The sequence below is a fragment of the Vollenhovia emeryi genome, unplaced genomic scaffold (genome assembly GCF_000949405.1).
Source record: "Vollenhovia emeryi isolate VEMERY1.0 unplaced genomic scaffold, V.emery_V1.0 DF939160.1, whole genome shotgun sequence".
NCBI lineage: Eukaryota > Metazoa > Arthropoda > Insecta > Hymenoptera > Formicidae > Vollenhovia > Vollenhovia emeryi.
The window spans coordinates 511,855-530,837 of NW_011967206.1; the positions used below are offsets into that span (position 1 = coordinate 511,855).

An 18,983-nucleotide genomic window follows, 5' to 3' on the forward strand; every position below is an offset into this window, starting at 1 on the left:
GGATCGTCGACGCACGAGTGTCGGATCGGCGCGATTACCAACTTGATTGGACACAATGTCACTCCCGGCGCTATTCGTCACGGACTCCATTGCAACGAGAGCAAGAGACGCGATCGCGCGAACACGATCGATGGCGTCGCGCAAGTTGACGGGAACGTTTCGGCGAAAAGGACCGCGGGGCTCACCTCGCGCGTTTCCCCGAGAAAGGCGACCGAATGCGGGCGTGAACGCGGGATTTCGCGCCAACGTCTCTCTTGCCGCGCGTCACGCGTGAAATTCTACACTCGCGAGGAGACACGAACCGAAATCGAGGCCCGGTGGATTCGCGTCGCGCGACGATGCGGCAGATTCCCGGCTTCTCGCGAGATACGCGTCTCGGTGGATCGTCGACGCACGAGTGTCGAACCGGCGCGATTACTAACTTGATTGGACACAACGCCGTTGTGCGAGGCTTCGTGAAACGCGTCGTGGTGGCCGTCGGCGCGGGAGAACGATCCATTGCGCGCCCGTGATGCTTCTCGAATGATTCCAACATGGCGCAGGTTTCTGGCGGCACGACGCGGTACTACTCGAGTCGCGACGATTCACTTCTCACTTCGATATCGCTCGCGCAATTAAACGCGTGAATGCGCACGTTGACGAAAAATCGAGCCACGTTACGTTCAATTTATTTCGTCTATTTTATACACCGCCGAAGGCACAGCAGGCGCCAACGGTAGACGGCGATACGGCGGTCCGCTTCCCGTACATCGAGCCGAGTAAACGCCCCGAGAAACGAAAGACGTCGTTTAATTATTACGCGGAGAACGAGCGCGCACACTGTCCCGTGGCATTCGCCGCGGCGGCGCGGCGGCTCGAATGCTACTGCGGTACACGGGGACGTCTCGGCGCGCGCTCGGGTATAACAAAAACAACATATTTTCGACGCGCAACAAGCAAAAAACGCGCAACCGTTTCGGTGTTTTTCACGGGCAAACGGACTATCAGTCTGCTCTCCGCCGCATACCTGTGTTTTTTCTAGAGTGACGTACGCTCTGTACGAATATCGTGTGCTCTGTTTAGCGTCGCGCTCCGTTCAGTGTCGTGCTCTGTGCGAACAATTAATAGCCTGGTTCGCACCGATCGTTTAATACGCGTATAAAACAGTGTATTTCGGCTGACCGGCCAGTGACCAAATCCGTTTACTAGTTATTCATTGTGCTATTTGACACGCGTATGAAACAATCGGTGTAAAGAGAAACGATCACGTTGCCCCGTGGTGTACGCGCCGACTGCTCGAACGGTAATGCGACGCGGCGGCGATGAGCGGCGGCGGTGGGGAGCGGCCGCGTCGCATTACCGTTCGAGCGCTCTCGTGTTACCGACGTTTCATGCATGCAGCACGGAACACAACCAAAATTGGGCACTGCATTACCCGCTTGAAAAATGCAGGGTGTTAGCACGGACACGCACCGAAAAGTGATATTTATCGACTGTGTCGATAATCGATGTGTCTCCGTAGTTCTTACATCGACTTTTGGTGGCTAAAGTCGGTCCCAGGTAAACCCTACGATGTGGCCGCTCTCAGGCTTCTCTCTGTCATGTGTGTGTATCGACTCGAGTAATTATCTTAAAACACGTGCAAAATGGGAAACAAGAGAAAAAGACGTGACGAGGATGACTACGAATACGACCCAGCTCCTAAACATTTGCAAGTAGGTCACATCAAGAATCAAGAGAAGCGCCTTATCGTCGTACTGGAGAATGCTCAGCTGGAATCTGTGAAGGTAAGGTTATCTATTTCCTCTTGCGTCTATTGATACTCGGGAATTCAAAAGTGCTCTTCTCATTGTTAATTAATTGTCTCTTTGTATTCGCGATCTCAATTTTCGGCATCTATAAGCACAAGTTTGCACGTTCGCAGGTTGGAAATAGCTTCGAGCTGCTCAACTGCGATGATCACACAAACATTTTGAGGAAAAACAATCGCGACCCAGGCACGTGCAGGCCGGACATCGCTCATCAGTGCCTGTTAATGTTGATGGACAGCCCGCTGAATCGCGCTGGATTGCTGCAGGTCTACATACATACCGAAAAAAATGTACTGATAGAAATTAATCCACAAACCAGGATACCGAGAACGTTCAAGCGCTTTGCTGGATTGATGGGTACATATGGATGATCGATTTTCACCTTGTATCATGTATTTGGTAGACAGACTTTAATTAACTATAGACTTTTTATATCAAAATTAATGGATAAAGAAAAGTTTTGAAAACCAAACGCGCTTAGTTGTACATGAATTAACGCTATGTAACATTCAATTAATAATTTATCAAAAGTTAAACACATTTCAGCTCTACTCTGAACCGTCTTCAGTGACACGGTGATAGGTCAATGAAACAAGCGAAGTATTTAAAAATTGAATGTACAAAGCATGTAATTTTCAAGAAGAAATATAAAAAAAAAACTTTGTTCTTAATCACTCACGAAGCTCGGAAAATGGCAATTGGGATTACCCACTCAGCATAGAGTTGATAATTACCTAAGCTACTTGGAGTAGATAATCCCAATTACCCTATTCTCGTGTGGGTGATTATGAACGCAGAGTTTGAGATTATTTAATTTATCTTTTTTATGCTAAAACCACACTACGGTAGCCTTCCCGGCGTTGCAGGGGCTGCGGAGACACGGCACTAGGCAATCTTTCCCACATATTCAATTTATCTACCACCACGTTGCTGAAGATGGCTTAAAGTAAAGCCGAAACGCGCGATTTGTAGTATGTTTCAAATTATTAATTAAATGCTATACGTGCGGACGGGAGAGGGTGATTGCAGAGCCCTTGGAGGACTCAAGTGTCTGACAATAAATCGATTGGTGCCACCCACTTTTTTGACGAAGAGCCTTGTCTTATTATCACGCTAGGGAGATTGCGTTCAAGGGCAAGATACTCTCGGTGGGTCGTTCTTTTCCACCGAGAGGCGGCGACCGAATAAAAACCGCTGATTCTCGGTCGGATTTGAACCTGGATCTGCGGATTATTGAAACAACACACGTTTTCTTGCGCCACGGTCGCCACAATTAAATGTTGTTTCATAGCGTTAACTTACGCACAACTGATAGCGTTTGACTCTCGAGGCTTATATTTCCTTGTTATTCATGAATTTTAAATAAACTTCACTCGATTGCCTGTTGTATTATAAGTGACTTCCACATAGTAGAACACAATATCCTTTCTACTCATACTTTAGTAAAGTTGTGTATAAAAGAAATTATATAAACCTAAGTTGCATAAACTTAGATATATCTCCATCGAATAGATTCATTATTAATGTATTAAATATTTTATTGCAGTACAATTATTACATAAATACGGCGTCAGAGCATCGGATGGACCAATGAAGCTTCTTAAAGTCATCAAGAATCCTATTACGAATCACCTACCAGTTGGTTGTCGTAAAATACTGATGTCGTTTAATGCAAATAAAGTGCTGAATCCGCGAGAGCTGGTACCTGCAGAAGATCCCATTGCTATTGTAGTTGGAGCTATGGCGCACGGCCAAGTAAATGACATATTATTAAAATAGCATTGTTACTATTGTATCTCTCAAAAGCTATATTACAAATACTTTACGTTCTCGTTTATTTGTAGGTCAAAACGGATTACACGGAAGACACCTACTCAATCAGTAATTATCCTCTCTCGGGCGCCGTCGCGTGTAGTAAATTATGTACAGCATTTGAAGAAGTTTGGGGAGTTGTCTAATAAAGAACTGTTTTGTATATTTAATTTCGAATTTATATCAATTGCGAGAACGCCATTAGGAGTTGCAGCACTAACAATGTTTCAGCGAACTTTGTGTCCCATCCCTATCTTTTTCTTCAATGTTTTTCTCGAATAAATATTTAACATGTATATATTTCATTAACATAAATGTGATGAAATTAGCAATTAGCAAAAGGTGACGAATAAATGTGTGTACGTTGCGACGAGTGTACAAGTGTGTTCGAGTGAATTGATAAACATTTGGAATTTGTATCGATCGTAAAACACATAGTATGAAAGAAAGGAATAATGTCATCTAAGTACGGCCGAATCACAAACAACATTCCATCTATCTCCCAAGTATCTTACGATTTTGTGAAGATTTCGAAACTGTAAGTACGATTCCAAATTGATAAAGATAAGAATAAATTTATATGTTTACTCTTTTATTTCTAACTTATCTTTGTGTACTTTATTCAGTTTTTTGTAGTCACACGATAAATATCTACATCAAATGTATTTCTGATAATCGGAAATTAATTCAGAAATTAGTAAACGAAGGACTTTGGAAGGAATAGATACGATATGAGTAGCCGAGTCATGATACTTGGGATCGGAACATGTTAGGAAAAATTTTCAAGTTTTAGAAAGTATACAAGAGGCAATCGGAAACATTAAAAATCACTTTGTAAGATATTCAAATTTTATCTCCTTCACAAGATTGTCTTTTTTTATATACGTTGTTACGGCGTATCTTATCTTAAAAAGAAAAAGAAAGCAACACGCGTCCATTGAAAAACGTGGATATTAATTTGTTAAAATTCGAAAATGATGAAAGAGAAAAATCTCTATCGTATATCTGGCTTGATCGATCAAGTCCAAATTTCGATGCAATTTATTCGAATAAACATCACGTACGAAACACGTGTTTGCATTTCTGTTCAAGTTACCCCGTCGATGTCTACGAAGGATACAATTCATTTATGCGTCAATTTTTTTTAATTTCTTTACCGTAGAGGTTTTTTGTCTCATCTCCACAAATTGTGTCTGTCGGGGAAAAAAGTCGAAGGAGAGGATAACCGCAGCTATTTATTAATCTAGTGCTAGTTCATTTTAGGAAATGGACCACATCTTCGAAAAACGATTAACATAGGTTCGAAAACCGAGTTGACCGATTTACTTTGATAATAAATACGTGCTCGAGATATGCCGCAGCGTTTTCTCACTCCCGAATACTTTCGTTATCTCTACGCATATGTAAACATCCGAACTCATTAGGCACCCTTCTAGTCATACTGTACTGAATCTCTCTAATACCTGAAAAATTTCTATTTAAAAAAATACATTGCTTCTATACAGTAAACGACTTTTAAACAATAAAAAATTTTCTAGTATTCGATTCAGTACACTGTACATTGGAAATCTTGTGAGTTAGGTCACAGTTACAGATAGATTCAACGTAGAAAAGATATACTTCAACATTCAACATTGCAACGTTTCAACAACATTATTTTAGCTTTCTGTGCCGCATGGGTATTAGATTTGCAGCGTAATGACGAAGAAGATGCCTAACAATTTTGTCCATGGCTGTATTTGGCCAGCCCTAGATAACAAATTTCGGGTGACAGTCCAAGTCATGCCCCAAGAATTCCTCGTATCGTGCTGTCAGATACCGCGCGTTATCTAGTGCAAACAAGATACTCTCGCTCGTATTGACGGGCTATCGTCTGGAAAAAAAACAAAACAAAAGGAACAAATCTGAGGAATGCCGAAATTCCGGGCCCCGGCCAGGCTCGACAAGAACCGTTTACCGTTACTTTCGTATCGGCGCCCAGGTACCGGCGCGCCGTATCGCGGGCGCGATGACTCATCAATAATCGGCGCGCCGATCGGCGATTGGGCCGCGTCAGAGGGACGCCGCGGGCGCGCGCCAATCGGCGCGCGGGACGCCAAGTTAAATGGCGGCAGGAAAGAGCGAAGCGCGCAGAGTCCGACGCACCGTCGCGTATACCTATCGCCGTACGTACGTATCTCCTCTTTTTTTATCCCCTTTTCACCCCCCCTCCGCCCCCCTGCCCGCGCACCCCTCCCAGCCCCTCCCGCTTTCGCGTTTCATTGCGTCATCGGAGCGGAGAGTGGTGGGTTCTCGTCAATGTCAGGAATATCAAGGGCGATCCCGCTGTCTCCGCGCTCTCCGCCCTCGTCGCCGTTCGGCGCCGAGTCCGAGCGTACGCCCCGGGATTTCCGCGTCGCTCGGCGCTTCCTAGTGAGAGTCAGTGCGAGGTAGTGGTCGGGGTCCCGAGTTGGCGCGCGCGCGCACGCGTGTCACGTACACACGCGCGCGCGCACGCACGCACGCGGGGGATCGCCATATTGCGGCGCCGAGGAGCGACGCCGTCGCCGCGTCGTGACGGCGCGTCGCCGGGAGTCGACCGGCGTAACCGGCGAGGGGAGCCGACGGAGTCAGTCGCCCGGGGAATTATCGCGTCTCCCCGGCGATCGTGCGGCCGGCGGGACGGGCGGCCGCCGCGGCGGCCCGGGCGCTCCATTTGACTCCCGTAGTGGCGTGTGTCACGAGTTCACGTCGTCCACGACTCCGTCCGACGCGGCGCGACGCGTCGCGTCGCGCCGGCGGGAGCCGCGGCGACCTGACTCGCCGCCGTCCGGTGGACGCACCCGGGGCTCGCGAGGCGCACTGGCACGTCCCGCGACTCCCGCGCGCGCCCGCTTGCTCGGCACGTCTCTCACGCCGCCTGATCGCGCGAGGACGGCGGGGGGGGAGGGAGGGGGAGATCGATCGTTCCCGTGTCGCCATGTTGAACGAGCGCTAACGGAACCGCGACGCGACGTCCGCGGCGCGGCGTCACCACGTCACGGCGGCACGTCGACGCGATACCACGTGGAGATTCGCGTCGGCCGGCCTCGCGCCTTTCCTCGGCCGCGGGGGCCGCCACGGGGACGCGCAGTCGGTAGCTCCGTGGTCGGTAATTATGGATTTTGCGTATCGCGCAGTTCCCATGATGCGTCGCGTGGCAACGGCAGACCCGTGGAATCGGACCGTCGCTCCGTCCCGGCGGCGAGAGCTCGAGAGCGCGAGGAGCCGGCGTACGGTCGGCGAGCGCGCGACCGCCGTGTTTACGCGACGGCGCGGCGGGACGTACCGCCGGCGATCGGGGAAACTCGTCGCCGCAGTCGGCGAGCTACCGATTCCGTTTCCCGTCCTCGCCGAGAGGTGCATTATGGGTGAACACGGAACGGCGGAAATTAACCGCCGACTCTTGCATTGGCTGACGAAAGTCCTGCACGTATATATGCGCAAATAAAGATTACGACCAGTCCCCGATACACATTTCCGTTGTCCGTGTCTCGCCAGGTAGCGAGACGTCGCCGAATGCCTCGCGGCCAGCGTTGCCCGAGCCGGCCCGGACTACGCTCGACCCGGGTCTCCGCGCGAACCGTTTCTAGAAGCTTCTCGCACGCCGTGTCCGTGCCGCGTGGACGCCACCCCGGCGGCACGGGGTCCCGACGTCGAATTCGCGGCGCAGGAAGGGAAAAAAGGGCTGCTCGGGGGGAAAGAGCGACGCCCCCGCGGCCGTCGTCGTTGAATAGGCGCGATATCGACGATAGATCCCCGTATCGTCGCCGGTAAAGAGAGCGCGGGCCGTCAGGCGTCGCTGCGGTGGTTCGTAATTGGCGCGCTCGGCGCGGCGGCGGAGGGCGTCGCCACTAGTCGTCGGCGGCGCGCTCGGCGAGGTAGACGAGACGGAGACGGTGACGGGTCGTGCGCGCGGAACGGCGGAACGGGACCATTTTGGTACGTCGCGGAAGAATGCGTAGCCATTGTTGGTGCTGCGATCGTTAGTTTCTAGATCCGAGATCGCCATGGGCACGGAAAGGGACTCGACCGCGCGGAGCTCGTGGGCAACGTCGACCGGGCACGGCGCGGACCATTGATACGCGTCGCCGAGTCTGTGCGCTGAGGGACGGGCGCGCGCCGTAAGTCTGTGGTGGACTCGTTGTGCGCCGAGGGTCGGGACACCGCGCGTCGTCTCCGCGTACCTCTCGTCTCGGTCCCCGTCCCGTTCGCGTACGCGTACCCGAGCGCGCTCGCGAGCCCTCGCGCTCGGCCCCGCGCGCGAGTGAGAGTGAGTGCGGTGATACGCGCGGATCCACGCACGGTGGGGCCGCTACTCTGGCACAGCGGCGGCCATAACACCGAGTCGACCCGACGAAACTAAGGCGAGCGAGGGGAGAAAGCGTAGTGTGCCCGCGCGCGAGAGAGCTGGCCCGGGAGGTCCCCGTAGTGGCTAGTGTTTTGCGATCGCGCGAGTACCCGAGTGCGGGAAGACCGGATTTCCGTCTTTGATCAGGTAAGCGATCGCGCGCGCGACGCCGGGGGAGCTCGGAGGAGCCTCTCCGTTTCTCGCCCGCCCGTTGTAGGTGTAAAGCGCGCGTGGCGCGTTACGGCCGTGGCGGCGGCGGCGGTGGCGGCGGTGGCGGCAGCGGCGGTGGCGGTGGCGGTGGCGGCAGCGGCAGCGGTAGCGGCTGAGCATGAGAGAACACGGCGCTCCGCGGCTGTGCCGCTACGTCGCGGTGCGGGCCCTTGGGAGCTTTCCTTTCCGAGTGGCCGCGTACCGCCATGTTGAGACCTACGCCGAATCCGAGTGTCCGGTGAGGCGGCCCGTGCCCGGGTTACCGCGCGCGCCGCGCTTATCCCCGTCCCCGTACGTCGTGAAATTCTCACGGCGTCATCTCTGTCTCTCTCTCCCGCTCGCTCTCTCACTCTCCCTCCGTGGCGCCAGTCGCCGCGGTTAGTCGGTCCGCTCGGCTGCCGAGCCGGACGGGGACGGATCGTCCGCGCGGCGGCTCGCTCGTGTTTGTGTTGTGCGTCGGATCCGCTGGGCGCGGATCCGCTGTTACTCCCCTCGCCCCCCCCTCCCCCCCGGCTCGTCCACTGCCTCGCGGCTCTCAGGTTGCCGTCGCTGCTGTCACCGTAATCGTTATCGCTATCGTTACCGTTATCATTATCATCCTCGCCATCGAAGTCATCGTCATCATTATCGTCGTCGTCGTCGTCGTCGTCGTCGTCCGTCGCCGTCGGCGTCGGCGCTGCCGCTGTCGCCAGCCACACTTGTTTCTCTCTCTCTCTCTCTCTCTTTCTCTCTCGCTCGCGTCTCGCCCGTGGATCTCGCCTTTCTCCGCTCCTACCTCGGCGGACTTTTTCGAGCACCTGTTCGCGCCAAGCGCGAGATCTCTTATCTGCCTGCCCCCTGATACCCCGGCGCGGGATCCTCTCCGCGGAGCACCTCGTCCGCGGTCGTCGTAGACGCGGCGCGACGCACGGTCCTCCCCTGCGTCGCCGCACTGTCAATTTTACAACGTCTCAACAGGCTCTCCTCGCTTTCTATACCGGCGTAACACTTATCTGTGCCACTTCTCGGTCAAACTTTCCATTTTGGCTCGTCCCCGACCGCCGTGGAGCTCCGGGGCCGAGGAGCGCCGAATCTTGCGCGTCCAGTTCCGGATTCGAGCCCGTGAATTCTCCTACGCGCTCTCGGGAACGGAGAGTCGTCGCGGCGCCGAGCGTGATGTTCGTACGTTCCCTCGTGAAGCCCCGGTTGCGTCTCTCTGTACGAGACTCTAATCGTCCCCTTTTCATAGAGATAAGTTAGGCATTAGACTCGTATAGATTAATATCTTCTAGTTTATGCATATCTATAGAAATATCCCTTTTTTTCCACAACAGTGTGTATATATATATGTGTGTTAAGGTGGAAGGAGATTCACAATACCAACTTGCCTCGAACGGTATCGGGTAAATATAGCGTTAGGCTGGTATTACGTTTGTCGTACGACAATTTTGTTAAGCGTGCCGGTTGGCCGCGGGATATTAAAATTCTCTCGAAATTTTCTATTCAGCGGCCCGTCAACACGCTTGAAGAACGTGTCGCGCGACGAATGTGATGCCAGCCTTGAAACGTCGATCTTGTGAGAAGACTGCATCTTCTTTTCAAATATCTTGTACGAACAACCTGAAGAGATTAAGCATTTTATTGAAACAGCACAATATGATTGTAATATCTTCAGGACTCTTCGTTGCATCGGTATAACGTTCAGCATGTAGATCATTTTAGATTGCCACGTTAATGTACGATATCGAGTGTATTTAAGAAAATTAATGTAAGGTGTAAGAGGAGATTAATTTACACACATACACACGCACACACACACACACACACGTTTCTCCGAGTAACCTGTTAATATATAGTAACATAGTAAGAGATAGATCTTTGCTTTTCCAGCATGTACCACTAGAATTCAGTTCTGCATGATATGTTAAATAATATAATGAATTCCCTGCGAGAGCTGCGTCTCGATGTAAAAAAAAAAACAAACAAATCACTCTAAAACGACGAAACAATTTTTTGGGGTGCTTACAATATGGGGTCCTATTGTTATGTTATCCAGATGTTGCTAATGTCGCGAGTCTTGCCTGGAGGTACGGAGTACAGCAGTATACAGGGCTGACATTCAAAGTACTACCGCTCGGTAGGCTTGTGTAGTGTTATGCCTCCACGGCACCAATACCCCTGGTCGCAGCGCAATCGTCTTGGCAAGCAATTAACGAGCTGCCATGCTCAATTCAGAATATATACTTGCCATCTCAATTGTTGATGAAGCCTCATAGCGTCAAGCATCAACGTAAGGCAGTTACCTGCTGCGTAGCATTTATGTATCATATATGTCGGAAAGGTAGGTGAAGCTCAGTATCGAAGTGGATGAGCCATACATTATAAACGATTACGCGGGAAAAAGAATAGATAAAGAAAAAAAAAAGAGAAACGTAACGAGCCTTGCATACGTTCGAGTTCAGAGCCTGTCGAAACCCTTTGCTAGACTTTACGCGCGCGACCGTGAAGTCGCGAGAATTGACTCTTGGAAATAGATTCGAGAAAAGTCTCTCGGTGATAAAGCAAGCGTAGAAATGCAAACGGAGCAAGAAAGTAATAACGTGCTTTTTGTCGAACATACATTCGCGTAGCTCGTTAGTTAGGACTGTCGGTACTGGCTCTTTTCCTTGTTTTACAAAGTTACGCTAGATTTCACAAAGTATTTCGGATATATTTTGTGAAATTGCCATGCAATTGATATATACACATTTCTGTTTTGTTTTTTTTTTCATTCCGCTCTCGTCTCTCTACTTCACGATGCTTACCGCGTCTCGCTCTTTCTGTTGCAGAAACGAAGTCAAGATGCAGCAGGTGGACACCATCTCGCAGAACAATTCTGTAAGTAATTAGCGCTAAAATTTTGGTTTCTTACACCGTGCAACAGCGCAGAATGCAGCTGGCTTTATTAACTTTATGCTACATTTGAGAGCTGCGTTACAATCCCTGTAATATACATCCGTGCTGCCCAATACCAATTCTCCACCAGTTTCGGACCCACTACGTATTACACAGCGCCACGTGTATTCGTGGCATAACGTGTGAAATTGTACAAACACTGATTGCTTCCAGCTAACTTTTCAAATAATTCGGAGGAGTTGCGAGATATATATGTACGGTCATGGTCGGGAAGCTTGTCCGAGGTTTTACAATAAGTCTTCGGAACGTTCGTATGTATCATTGCATAGATATTCGTACACATGTCGTTCCTTTGCTCTAATAATACGTCACCGCACATATCCGTGAGTAAAAGCCATAATCTCTCGCATGATAGACTGTATTTCCGAAATTTTATCACGAAACGTCGGACAACCTTCCTGACCACGATTGTATCTAAATTACGTGTTTAATATTGTGTCCCGAGTAACATCTTGCAAATCACCACCTTGCTACATGATCGTGTCTGTGTAATATCTTTTACATTTATTTTATTTTTTTTTTATCAATCTCTGTCTGGACACAACTCCCAATTGTTTTGCATTGCCCATCCCTCGCGTAACGTTGCCACGTTAAATCCTTCTAACGTTGCTAAAAGGAGAGCATTGTTTGACTGAATAGTATGTATGAATTGCAGTTAGATGTGGAGGAGCGAGAAAGGCTGTGTAATATACCGAAGGTGAGAAACCTTGCTGACTATGGTTTCGATTAGGATGATGTACACCTCGTTGAAACATGAATTGGCAACTAATATAATTCGCGCTCTTACGAACAATCTATATAAATCCACGTGAATCTTGCTTCGTTCTCTGCCACCACCCAGTAAATAATACAGCCGTGATTACAGAAGTAAATATTAGCTTTGCGATACGAGATGAAACAAAATTCGACGGTACAAAAAGTATTTCGAAACACCGTTACAATCAGTGTTATTGGTATTATCGTAGAGAGGCAAGATTGTTTTTTCGCTTTGCTCACTACAGCACTCGCGCAGCATCGAGAAAACCTTCTTCCATATCAGTACTTGTAGCTTACACGCCGTTTAATGCAACGCCTAATGCTCCGTTTCAATTATCGCTACAAATTGTTTCTGGTTTAACACGACACGGAGATTTCTTTTCCGGCAACTTTGCATGAGCCGCACGGAGCTGCCAGTGTATTTCATTTCTAAATTCTCGCTTTTAAATTGTGATCTCTAGCGGCGATTTTCTTATTACGCAGATACTCGAATATTCGCTTGCCTGTGGTTATGGAAATTAAATATTTAGCAGCCTAATTCGCTCGTTGCATGGATGAGGTCATTAACTTACAATGCATTCCATTAATAGTTTACACGTGTATATTGTACGAGAATTTTTTTTTCCTTTATTATTTAGAGAACTGTTTTTTTTCCGTTCATTATCATAGAAAAGGTCCCCTGTGGAATTTCTTTTTTAATGTGGTACCGTAGGTTGTATTAATTGATACATATTTAGCTATTAATATTCCGCATAAATGCAACGTAAACGCACATGTTATACTAGCAGCGTTCTCAGATGGAGGGATAGGTTCCGCGCATGCGCGTTGACGCGCGTATTAGCAGACGCGCTCGAGCGCACTTTGCTCGGTTTCCCCGATCGTTTTCCCTCCAAAAATTACGGCCTGGTAACTTGAGACAGGACAGATCCTTTCGTATTGTTCGATCTATTGTAAAAAATCTGCCCGGAGAGCCTTGAAATTCCTTTTCGGATATTTATAGTATGACGAGAAAAGGTCCCTTGCGCTCTTCCTTCGTTTTCCAACACCCGTTTCACTTTCGCAATGAAAAATTTGGCTCTGCTATCGTTACAAATGCCCGGACCCTTTTGTCTCTCCTTTTGAACTTACTTATTTTCTTTCTTTCCTTTTCCTTCCGTTTTACAGCCAAGCACCATTGTTGACGCGAGATCTGGGTATTTCCGAAATGTCCGAACGGCCGTTCAAAAGAAGTCCGCTGTCCCTTGCGCTTTCCTTTTATTATATTTTGCACACTCGTTTCACTTTCGAAATGAGAAAGATTCGGTTCTACCGTTATAAATCTTCGGGCCCTTATCTCTTTTTTTATGTTTCTTATTTTCTTCCTTTTCTTTCCCAAGTATTACATTCTTTTTCTTTTTTATAATTTTTATAATCCAAAGTACCGTTGTCGGCGTGGCCGACGTAAGATCCAGGTATTTCCGAAATGTTGGAAACGAACGTTCTAAAGAAATCTACCCTTGCGCGTTTTCTTCGTTCTCCACGCTAGTTCCACCTTCGAAATGCAAGATACGATTCAACTGTTATAACTGTCCGGAGCTTTTTGTCTCTTATTTTCTCTCTTTCTTATTTTTAATTTTCTATCTTTATTTTTTATTTTTTTAGCCAAATACCATTGCCAAAGTTGACGTGATCGACGTGAGACCTAAGCATTTCCGGGATATTCGAATCTGCGTTCAAAAGAAGTTCTCTGTCCTTGCATTTTTTATTTATTTTCCATGCTTTATTGTTAGAACCCACGATGCAAGTGACACGTTCGTTTTTTTTGGTTTAGAACCAAATTCCATCGTTGAAAATTGGCCTGACCGACGTGAGGATCGTTAACATTTTTCCGAATATTCGAACCTGCGTTCAACAAGAAATTCTTTACCTCTCATTTTTCCTTGACGTGTTTGCACAGTCATTTCCTCCAAAAAAAAAATCAGGTAGCGGAATTTGAAGGAAAAGGACACCTTTGTGTTTAACGGTACATTATTGCTGAAATATGGCATACAGATTCCAAAAGTATATACCCTTGGGCCCTGGGCTGTGTGGGCATACTGACATATTGTATAAGGGTCTACGAAAGGATTAGTTCCGCCTTCTACAGAAAACACGTTGGTGGGGATAACTAACAGATCTCTGGACCTCGGAGCTTCGGAGCCTCGTTCTCTCGCATTTGGACGCGGACCGTCAAAATGAACAGTCGCGACTAGGCCGTAATCTTAAACCGTACGTTTGGTGCAATAAAAATTGTTCAGTGCAATAAAAGTTATTACAATTTTTGTCATGGTAATTGATATGTGGGCTGCAGAATTACTGTTTGATTCTTCGAATATGGAGTTTCCATTAAATTTGATTGACGAGGATACTCCATGGATGGTAATTAATATTTCGATTGTTACTAATTCTCTTTATAAGATTATAACGCGTAGTTTTAACCTTCTCTCTTTTGTTTTTAGGATTCTTCTAGAATTACGTTAAAAAACTTGTAATGTTACTTGCAATAAATTTTACTCGTAACTCTTGATTTATTTTACTTAGGGTATTAAATCACTTTGTATTTTCTTTATCGGTAAATTTGTTTTTTCAAATTTTTTAATAAATTCCTCACAGGTTCGTGTTGTTCCGATTTATATGATGCAATATATCTATTAGTTTATTAGCTTAAGAAAGCCCAAAAATAGAAACAATGTGGCATCTAACAAGTATGTTATGTATAATAGTATGATAGTTTGGTGGCTTGATTTTTAAAGATAGTATTTATTCACGAACACTAAACATAAATGTGTAATTATTTTTTATTTATTTTATTTATTAATCTAAAATGCGCGGTATTGATACCAAATTTATTTCAAGTATAATCAATCGATTAAAATGTAATACTGTGATACTGTTTTACGCAGGCCTATATTGAGTTATTCCTAGCATGTTTTTTTATTTTTTGTTATTGTTACAATTGGATTATTTGAATAGAATCCAAATTATGTATAATTTGTATAATTATATATATAAAGATACATGTATATGTAAAACTCGCGTACTCGCGTAAACCACACGGTCGGTCTCGCGCGCGCGGTTCTAGCGAGCTTATACTTGGCGCGAGACACTACCGTGTCTCATGATTATAGAAGAACGATTTTCATTGTATACATATAATAACGGACAAAAAGTACATAAATACACAATAAAAAAAAGAAAAAGAATGCTGCGTATCTAATTTTACAAAACATCTCGAACCCCATTAAATCGATTTCATATTTGTACCCTTATTTGTATTTCCTATATCAACAAGAATTTTATCTTTTACGCTGGTAAAGTCGCGTGAATCATTAAATAAACAGTACTAACATTATCTGTAGGTGAAAAATATTGACCATTGAAATTTCTCCACAAAATAGTGGAGATACGTATAAGACTACAAGTTGTAAAAATTCCAGAAAAATGATGAATGTAGAAATAATATTTGTACATGATGTACGGTTGCACAAACAATTGATAATATATGTCTCGAACTTAGATTCTTTGTAATGTCGGGGCGGAGATTTCTAAGCGTGTTCGTCTTACTTGTGCTCGGTATCCAAAACGACGAAAACTCTGGAATAGTTCTCGAACGAGAACATTCGAGAACGAAGGGACAAAAGCGTTAGGTAAAAGTGCAAGTAAGATGCCTAATGAATTGGTAGGAGGGCGAGAAGGTCAAAGCTCGATTCTTTAAGTCGTATATAGTCGTTAGAAGACGCAGTTAAATACGTTAGGTTTGCTCGTTATCAAGTTGATATGTCCTCTTGTTTTAGTTGCAATGGACACAAAATAAATATATATTAATTTACTAAAGAAAAAACAAGTAAAATTAATGTTTAATACATATATCAATTTTAATATTTGCTCTGGCAGCCCACGTGCTATGTAAAATACTGTTGTGTGAATTATAGGACAAATGTATCTATAGAACGTATGGTAATTTTTAATAATTAATTGGTGGAATAAGGTTTTTTTTGCACTCGCATACATTTTATGTGAATATATCGGCTTTTGGTGCGAAAGTCAGAAAACTAATTGAGCTTCAAGGGGGAAAATAGGAAACTGACCTGACCTGACTCACATGGGCAAACATGTTTCGAGACCCCTATTATCTTCTTAAGGCAGCATGCCTTGCACAGAATTTTCGAATATATACGATTACGATTTAGCTTTCTTACCTGCTATTGGCCGATTTGCTTTAGCCTTAATGGTTATCTTTCGTCATGGTTGCCACGTGGGACACAGGATCATCAAAAATAACAATAGAAATGGAAATTCAAAGGAAAACGAGAAAAGATATAGCTGGGAGTACCGTGAAAAAACTAAGATATAGTATCCTCTTTCGGGATTTCTTTCCAAAGTTGAACGACAAACATTTTTCTATTGAAAAATAAATAATAAATCTTTATTATCTCTATTGTTATATTATTATGTTTGATGATCCTGTGTCCCAAGTAAAACGAGCAAGAACTATTGTCAAAGACAACCGTTAATGCAAAGTCAAATCGGCCAAATTTAACTCGGTTTTAATAATTTTTAGAATTATTTATTTATTTCATTTAACATCTTTTCACTGTTGCTCTAATTTTTTATTTATATCTAACAAAAATTAATATATTCTATCAAAATAGATTGTGAAAAAAATAATTGAAAGTCTAATGCCCGTTTCTACTAGCGCAGTTTAACTTTAATCTCTATTCAACTTACTTTATCTAGTTATCTTTTTCTAGTTTTACGAATTAGAAAAAGAAGTAATTTAAATCGAGATCAAAGTTAAATCTGCATTGGTAGAAATTGGCATAAATGAAACGTGCCATAAACGTTTAAACATAAGTCTGCTAATACAGTAGTTGAAAATACAGTTTAAAATACATCTGAGAACACTGCATACAAGTTGCAATTAATCTAATTGCATGATACTGACATAAAATTAACGACGTATGAATATCAATATTAACACGTTTACTGTTCATTGGATTTTCATTACCTGTGCCATGCTAGCAAATAATTTCATACAAAATCTATTTCTATACCGTAAAACTTGTACAAATGTGCTGTACATGAATTATTACAAAAGTACCGCGAACAATTAATGTACTATGACACAGGTCCGAGTCGTATCGTAAAAGTTTTGCACCGGCTCTCCGGATCCGAGACATGCACAACGAACGTGTTAAATGGAATTATTCTATAGTTTGCAAAATGTTGATGTGCTTATACTATATTTCTTACTTAACAAGTAAAAATACTGCTGTAGATGCATAAATAATCGAAAGATGTATCATTTATTTATATGTAAGTAACAAAATAATGAATAATTTAGTCGAGCACACCTGGCAAGGCTTCAACTACGCCAGCGAGTCCTGCAAAGGAACCGCCTCCACGGGACGAACCACCTTTGGAACCGGTGAATGGCATAGTTCAACCACCGGTTGTTCCACCACCGAATCGTCCTGGACGTATTACGAACCAGTTGCAATTTTTGCAAAAAGGCGTTTTGAAGCCAGTATGGAAGCACCAATTTGCCTGGCCCTTCCAACAACCTGTCGATGCGAAAAAACTCAATTTACCGGTACGTTAAGATTGCATCGGTAGAATATTACAAATAATGTTATAAATTAACATACGCAGTATACATTAATTTGTAAAAATGCTTGTTACTTTTACGTTAAACGCATTTTTCATTTAAAAGGACTATCACAAAATCATCAAAAAACCAATGGACTTGGGCACAATCAAAAAGCGGTTGGAGAATTCGTATTACTGGAGTGGGAAAGAATGCATTCAGGATTTCAATACCATGTTCACCAACTGTTATGTCTACAACAAACCAGGAGAGGATGTTGTGGTTATGGCACAGGCTCTCGAAAAATTGTTTCTTACAAAGGTATATTTCTCATTACGATAACACATTTCCGTATTATCTGTATTATCTGTTAAATGATAATATATATTAACATTAGGAAAACATTAAAAGAATTGGACAAAGGCACACATTTATGAATAAAATATCGTTTTATTAGGTAAAACGGTACTGTAATAATGTTTTAGGTTGCACAAATGCCGAAGGAAGAGGTGGAATTAGATCCACCTGTCCCGAAAGGACCCAAAGGCAAGAAAGCTGGAAGAGTTGGCGGACCAGGAGTAGGTGGCGTAGCTGGGGGTACAGGAGCAGGTAGAGGACGACCAGCTTCGGGTGCAGCTGCTGTCACTTCTAGCGTGCCGAATAGTTTAACACCTTCCGCCACGTCGGCTGGAACAACAGGGGTTATACCCATGCCACCTCTTGGCACTCAAGCACCAGCTTCGGTACCTGGAAGCACGAATACAACCACCATCGCTCCACCCTCAAGTATGGGTGTCACACCAATGGCTACTCACAATTCTCTGCCTCAGCAAGTTGTCCCTCCAACTACGGGTTACCATGCGCAGCCAGCAATGGATTCTCAAACAGCTTCTGCTGTACCTCCACCTCCACAAGTCCCTACGACTCCCACGGTAATGCCTCCGTCGCAGCCTGCCAAACTCAAAAAAGGAGTTAAAAGAAAAGCCGACACCACAACTCCTACTGCAAATGCGTTTGATCCGTTGTATGCACCTATGGAGTCCAAGAATGCCAAAATACCTACGAGAAGGGAATCTGGCAGGCAAATTAAGAAGGTGAGTGTACACTCTTCGCATTTTATCACTATACTTTGTGTTTTAATGACGAGAGCACTAAAGAGAGATACGAGTTGTGTGATACACTTGTAAAATATGATAGATTTATACAGGTGACAAGTATCATTCATGACATAATAAATGTTGCATCTAACTATATTTACTTGTTTAATTTGTTGAGTTTTTAATACATTCATTTCATCACAAAGTGAAAATTCTTATACTTATTATACATAAAAAATTGCTATACAATAAACATAGAAAAACACTATACTGAAGTAAATTAAACTTTATTATCGGCATATCTTTTTACAAGAAGTTGGAACAGATTATTATATTTTACATGATCATAATACATGATAAACTTCCTTGTCCCTCGCATCTAAACTTATATCATTTCATTAATTACGTTA

General features: G+C 44.9%; 2 protein-coding genes across 11 annotated transcripts in view; both read left to right on the forward strand.

Annotated features, from left to right (window-relative positions):
* The first annotated feature begins 1,519 nt into the window (after window positions 1-1,519).
* Window positions 1,520-4,157, forward strand: LOC105564693 (ribosomal RNA small subunit methyltransferase NEP1). The gene is made up of 4 exons (XM_012017255.1): window positions 1,520-1,766; window positions 1,904-2,147; window positions 3,337-3,545; window positions 3,635-4,157. Exons 1-4 carry the CDS (start codon window positions 1,626-1,628, stop codon window positions 3,746-3,748), a joined length of 708 nt encoding a protein of 235 aa, XP_011872645.1. The 5' UTR covers window positions 1,520-1,625; the 3' UTR covers window positions 3,749-4,157.
* A 3,330-nt stretch (window positions 4,158-7,487) lies between these two features.
* The window catches only part of LOC105564694 (bromodomain-containing protein 3), a 29,394-nt gene continuing 17,898 nt past the window's right edge, over window positions 7,488-18,983 (forward strand). For 3 of the 10 annotated variants that reach the window (XM_012017256.1, XM_012017260.1, XM_012017264.1), the window contains exons 1-7: window positions 7,488-8,118; window positions 10,217-10,501; window positions 10,989-11,037; window positions 11,771-11,812; window positions 17,234-17,482; window positions 17,603-17,797; window positions 17,962-18,570. In XM_012017256.1, coding sequence (XP_011872646.1) covers window positions 10,491-10,501; window positions 10,989-11,037; window positions 11,771-11,812; window positions 17,234-17,482; window positions 17,603-17,797; window positions 17,962-18,570 — 1,155 coding nt within the window. In that variant the 5' untranslated portion in view covers window positions 7,488-8,118; window positions 10,217-10,490. Of the gene's footprint in view, window positions 8,119-8,950; window positions 9,564-10,216; window positions 10,502-10,988; window positions 11,038-11,770; window positions 11,813-17,233; window positions 17,483-17,602; window positions 17,798-17,961; window positions 18,571-18,983 lie in introns of those variants that run through there. The other 7 variants (XM_012017257.1, XM_012017266.1, XM_012017259.1 and 4 more) reach the window with 7 other exon arrangements.

Excerpts from the sequence above, each read along its gene's own strand:
- LOC105564693 (XM_012017255.1), top strand. The coding sequence starts at position 1,626 with ATGGGAAACAAGAGAAAAAGACGTGACGAGGATGACTACGAATACGAC. Across the intron at positions 1,767-1,903 it reads CTCAGCTGGAATCTGTGAAG|GTTGGAAATAGCTTCGAGCT; the intron begins GTAAGGTTATCT and ends GCACGTTCGCAG. Across the intron at positions 3,546-3,634 it reads GAGCTATGGCGCACGGCCAA|GTCAAAACGGATTACACGGA; the intron begins GTAAATGACATA and ends GTTTATTTGTAG.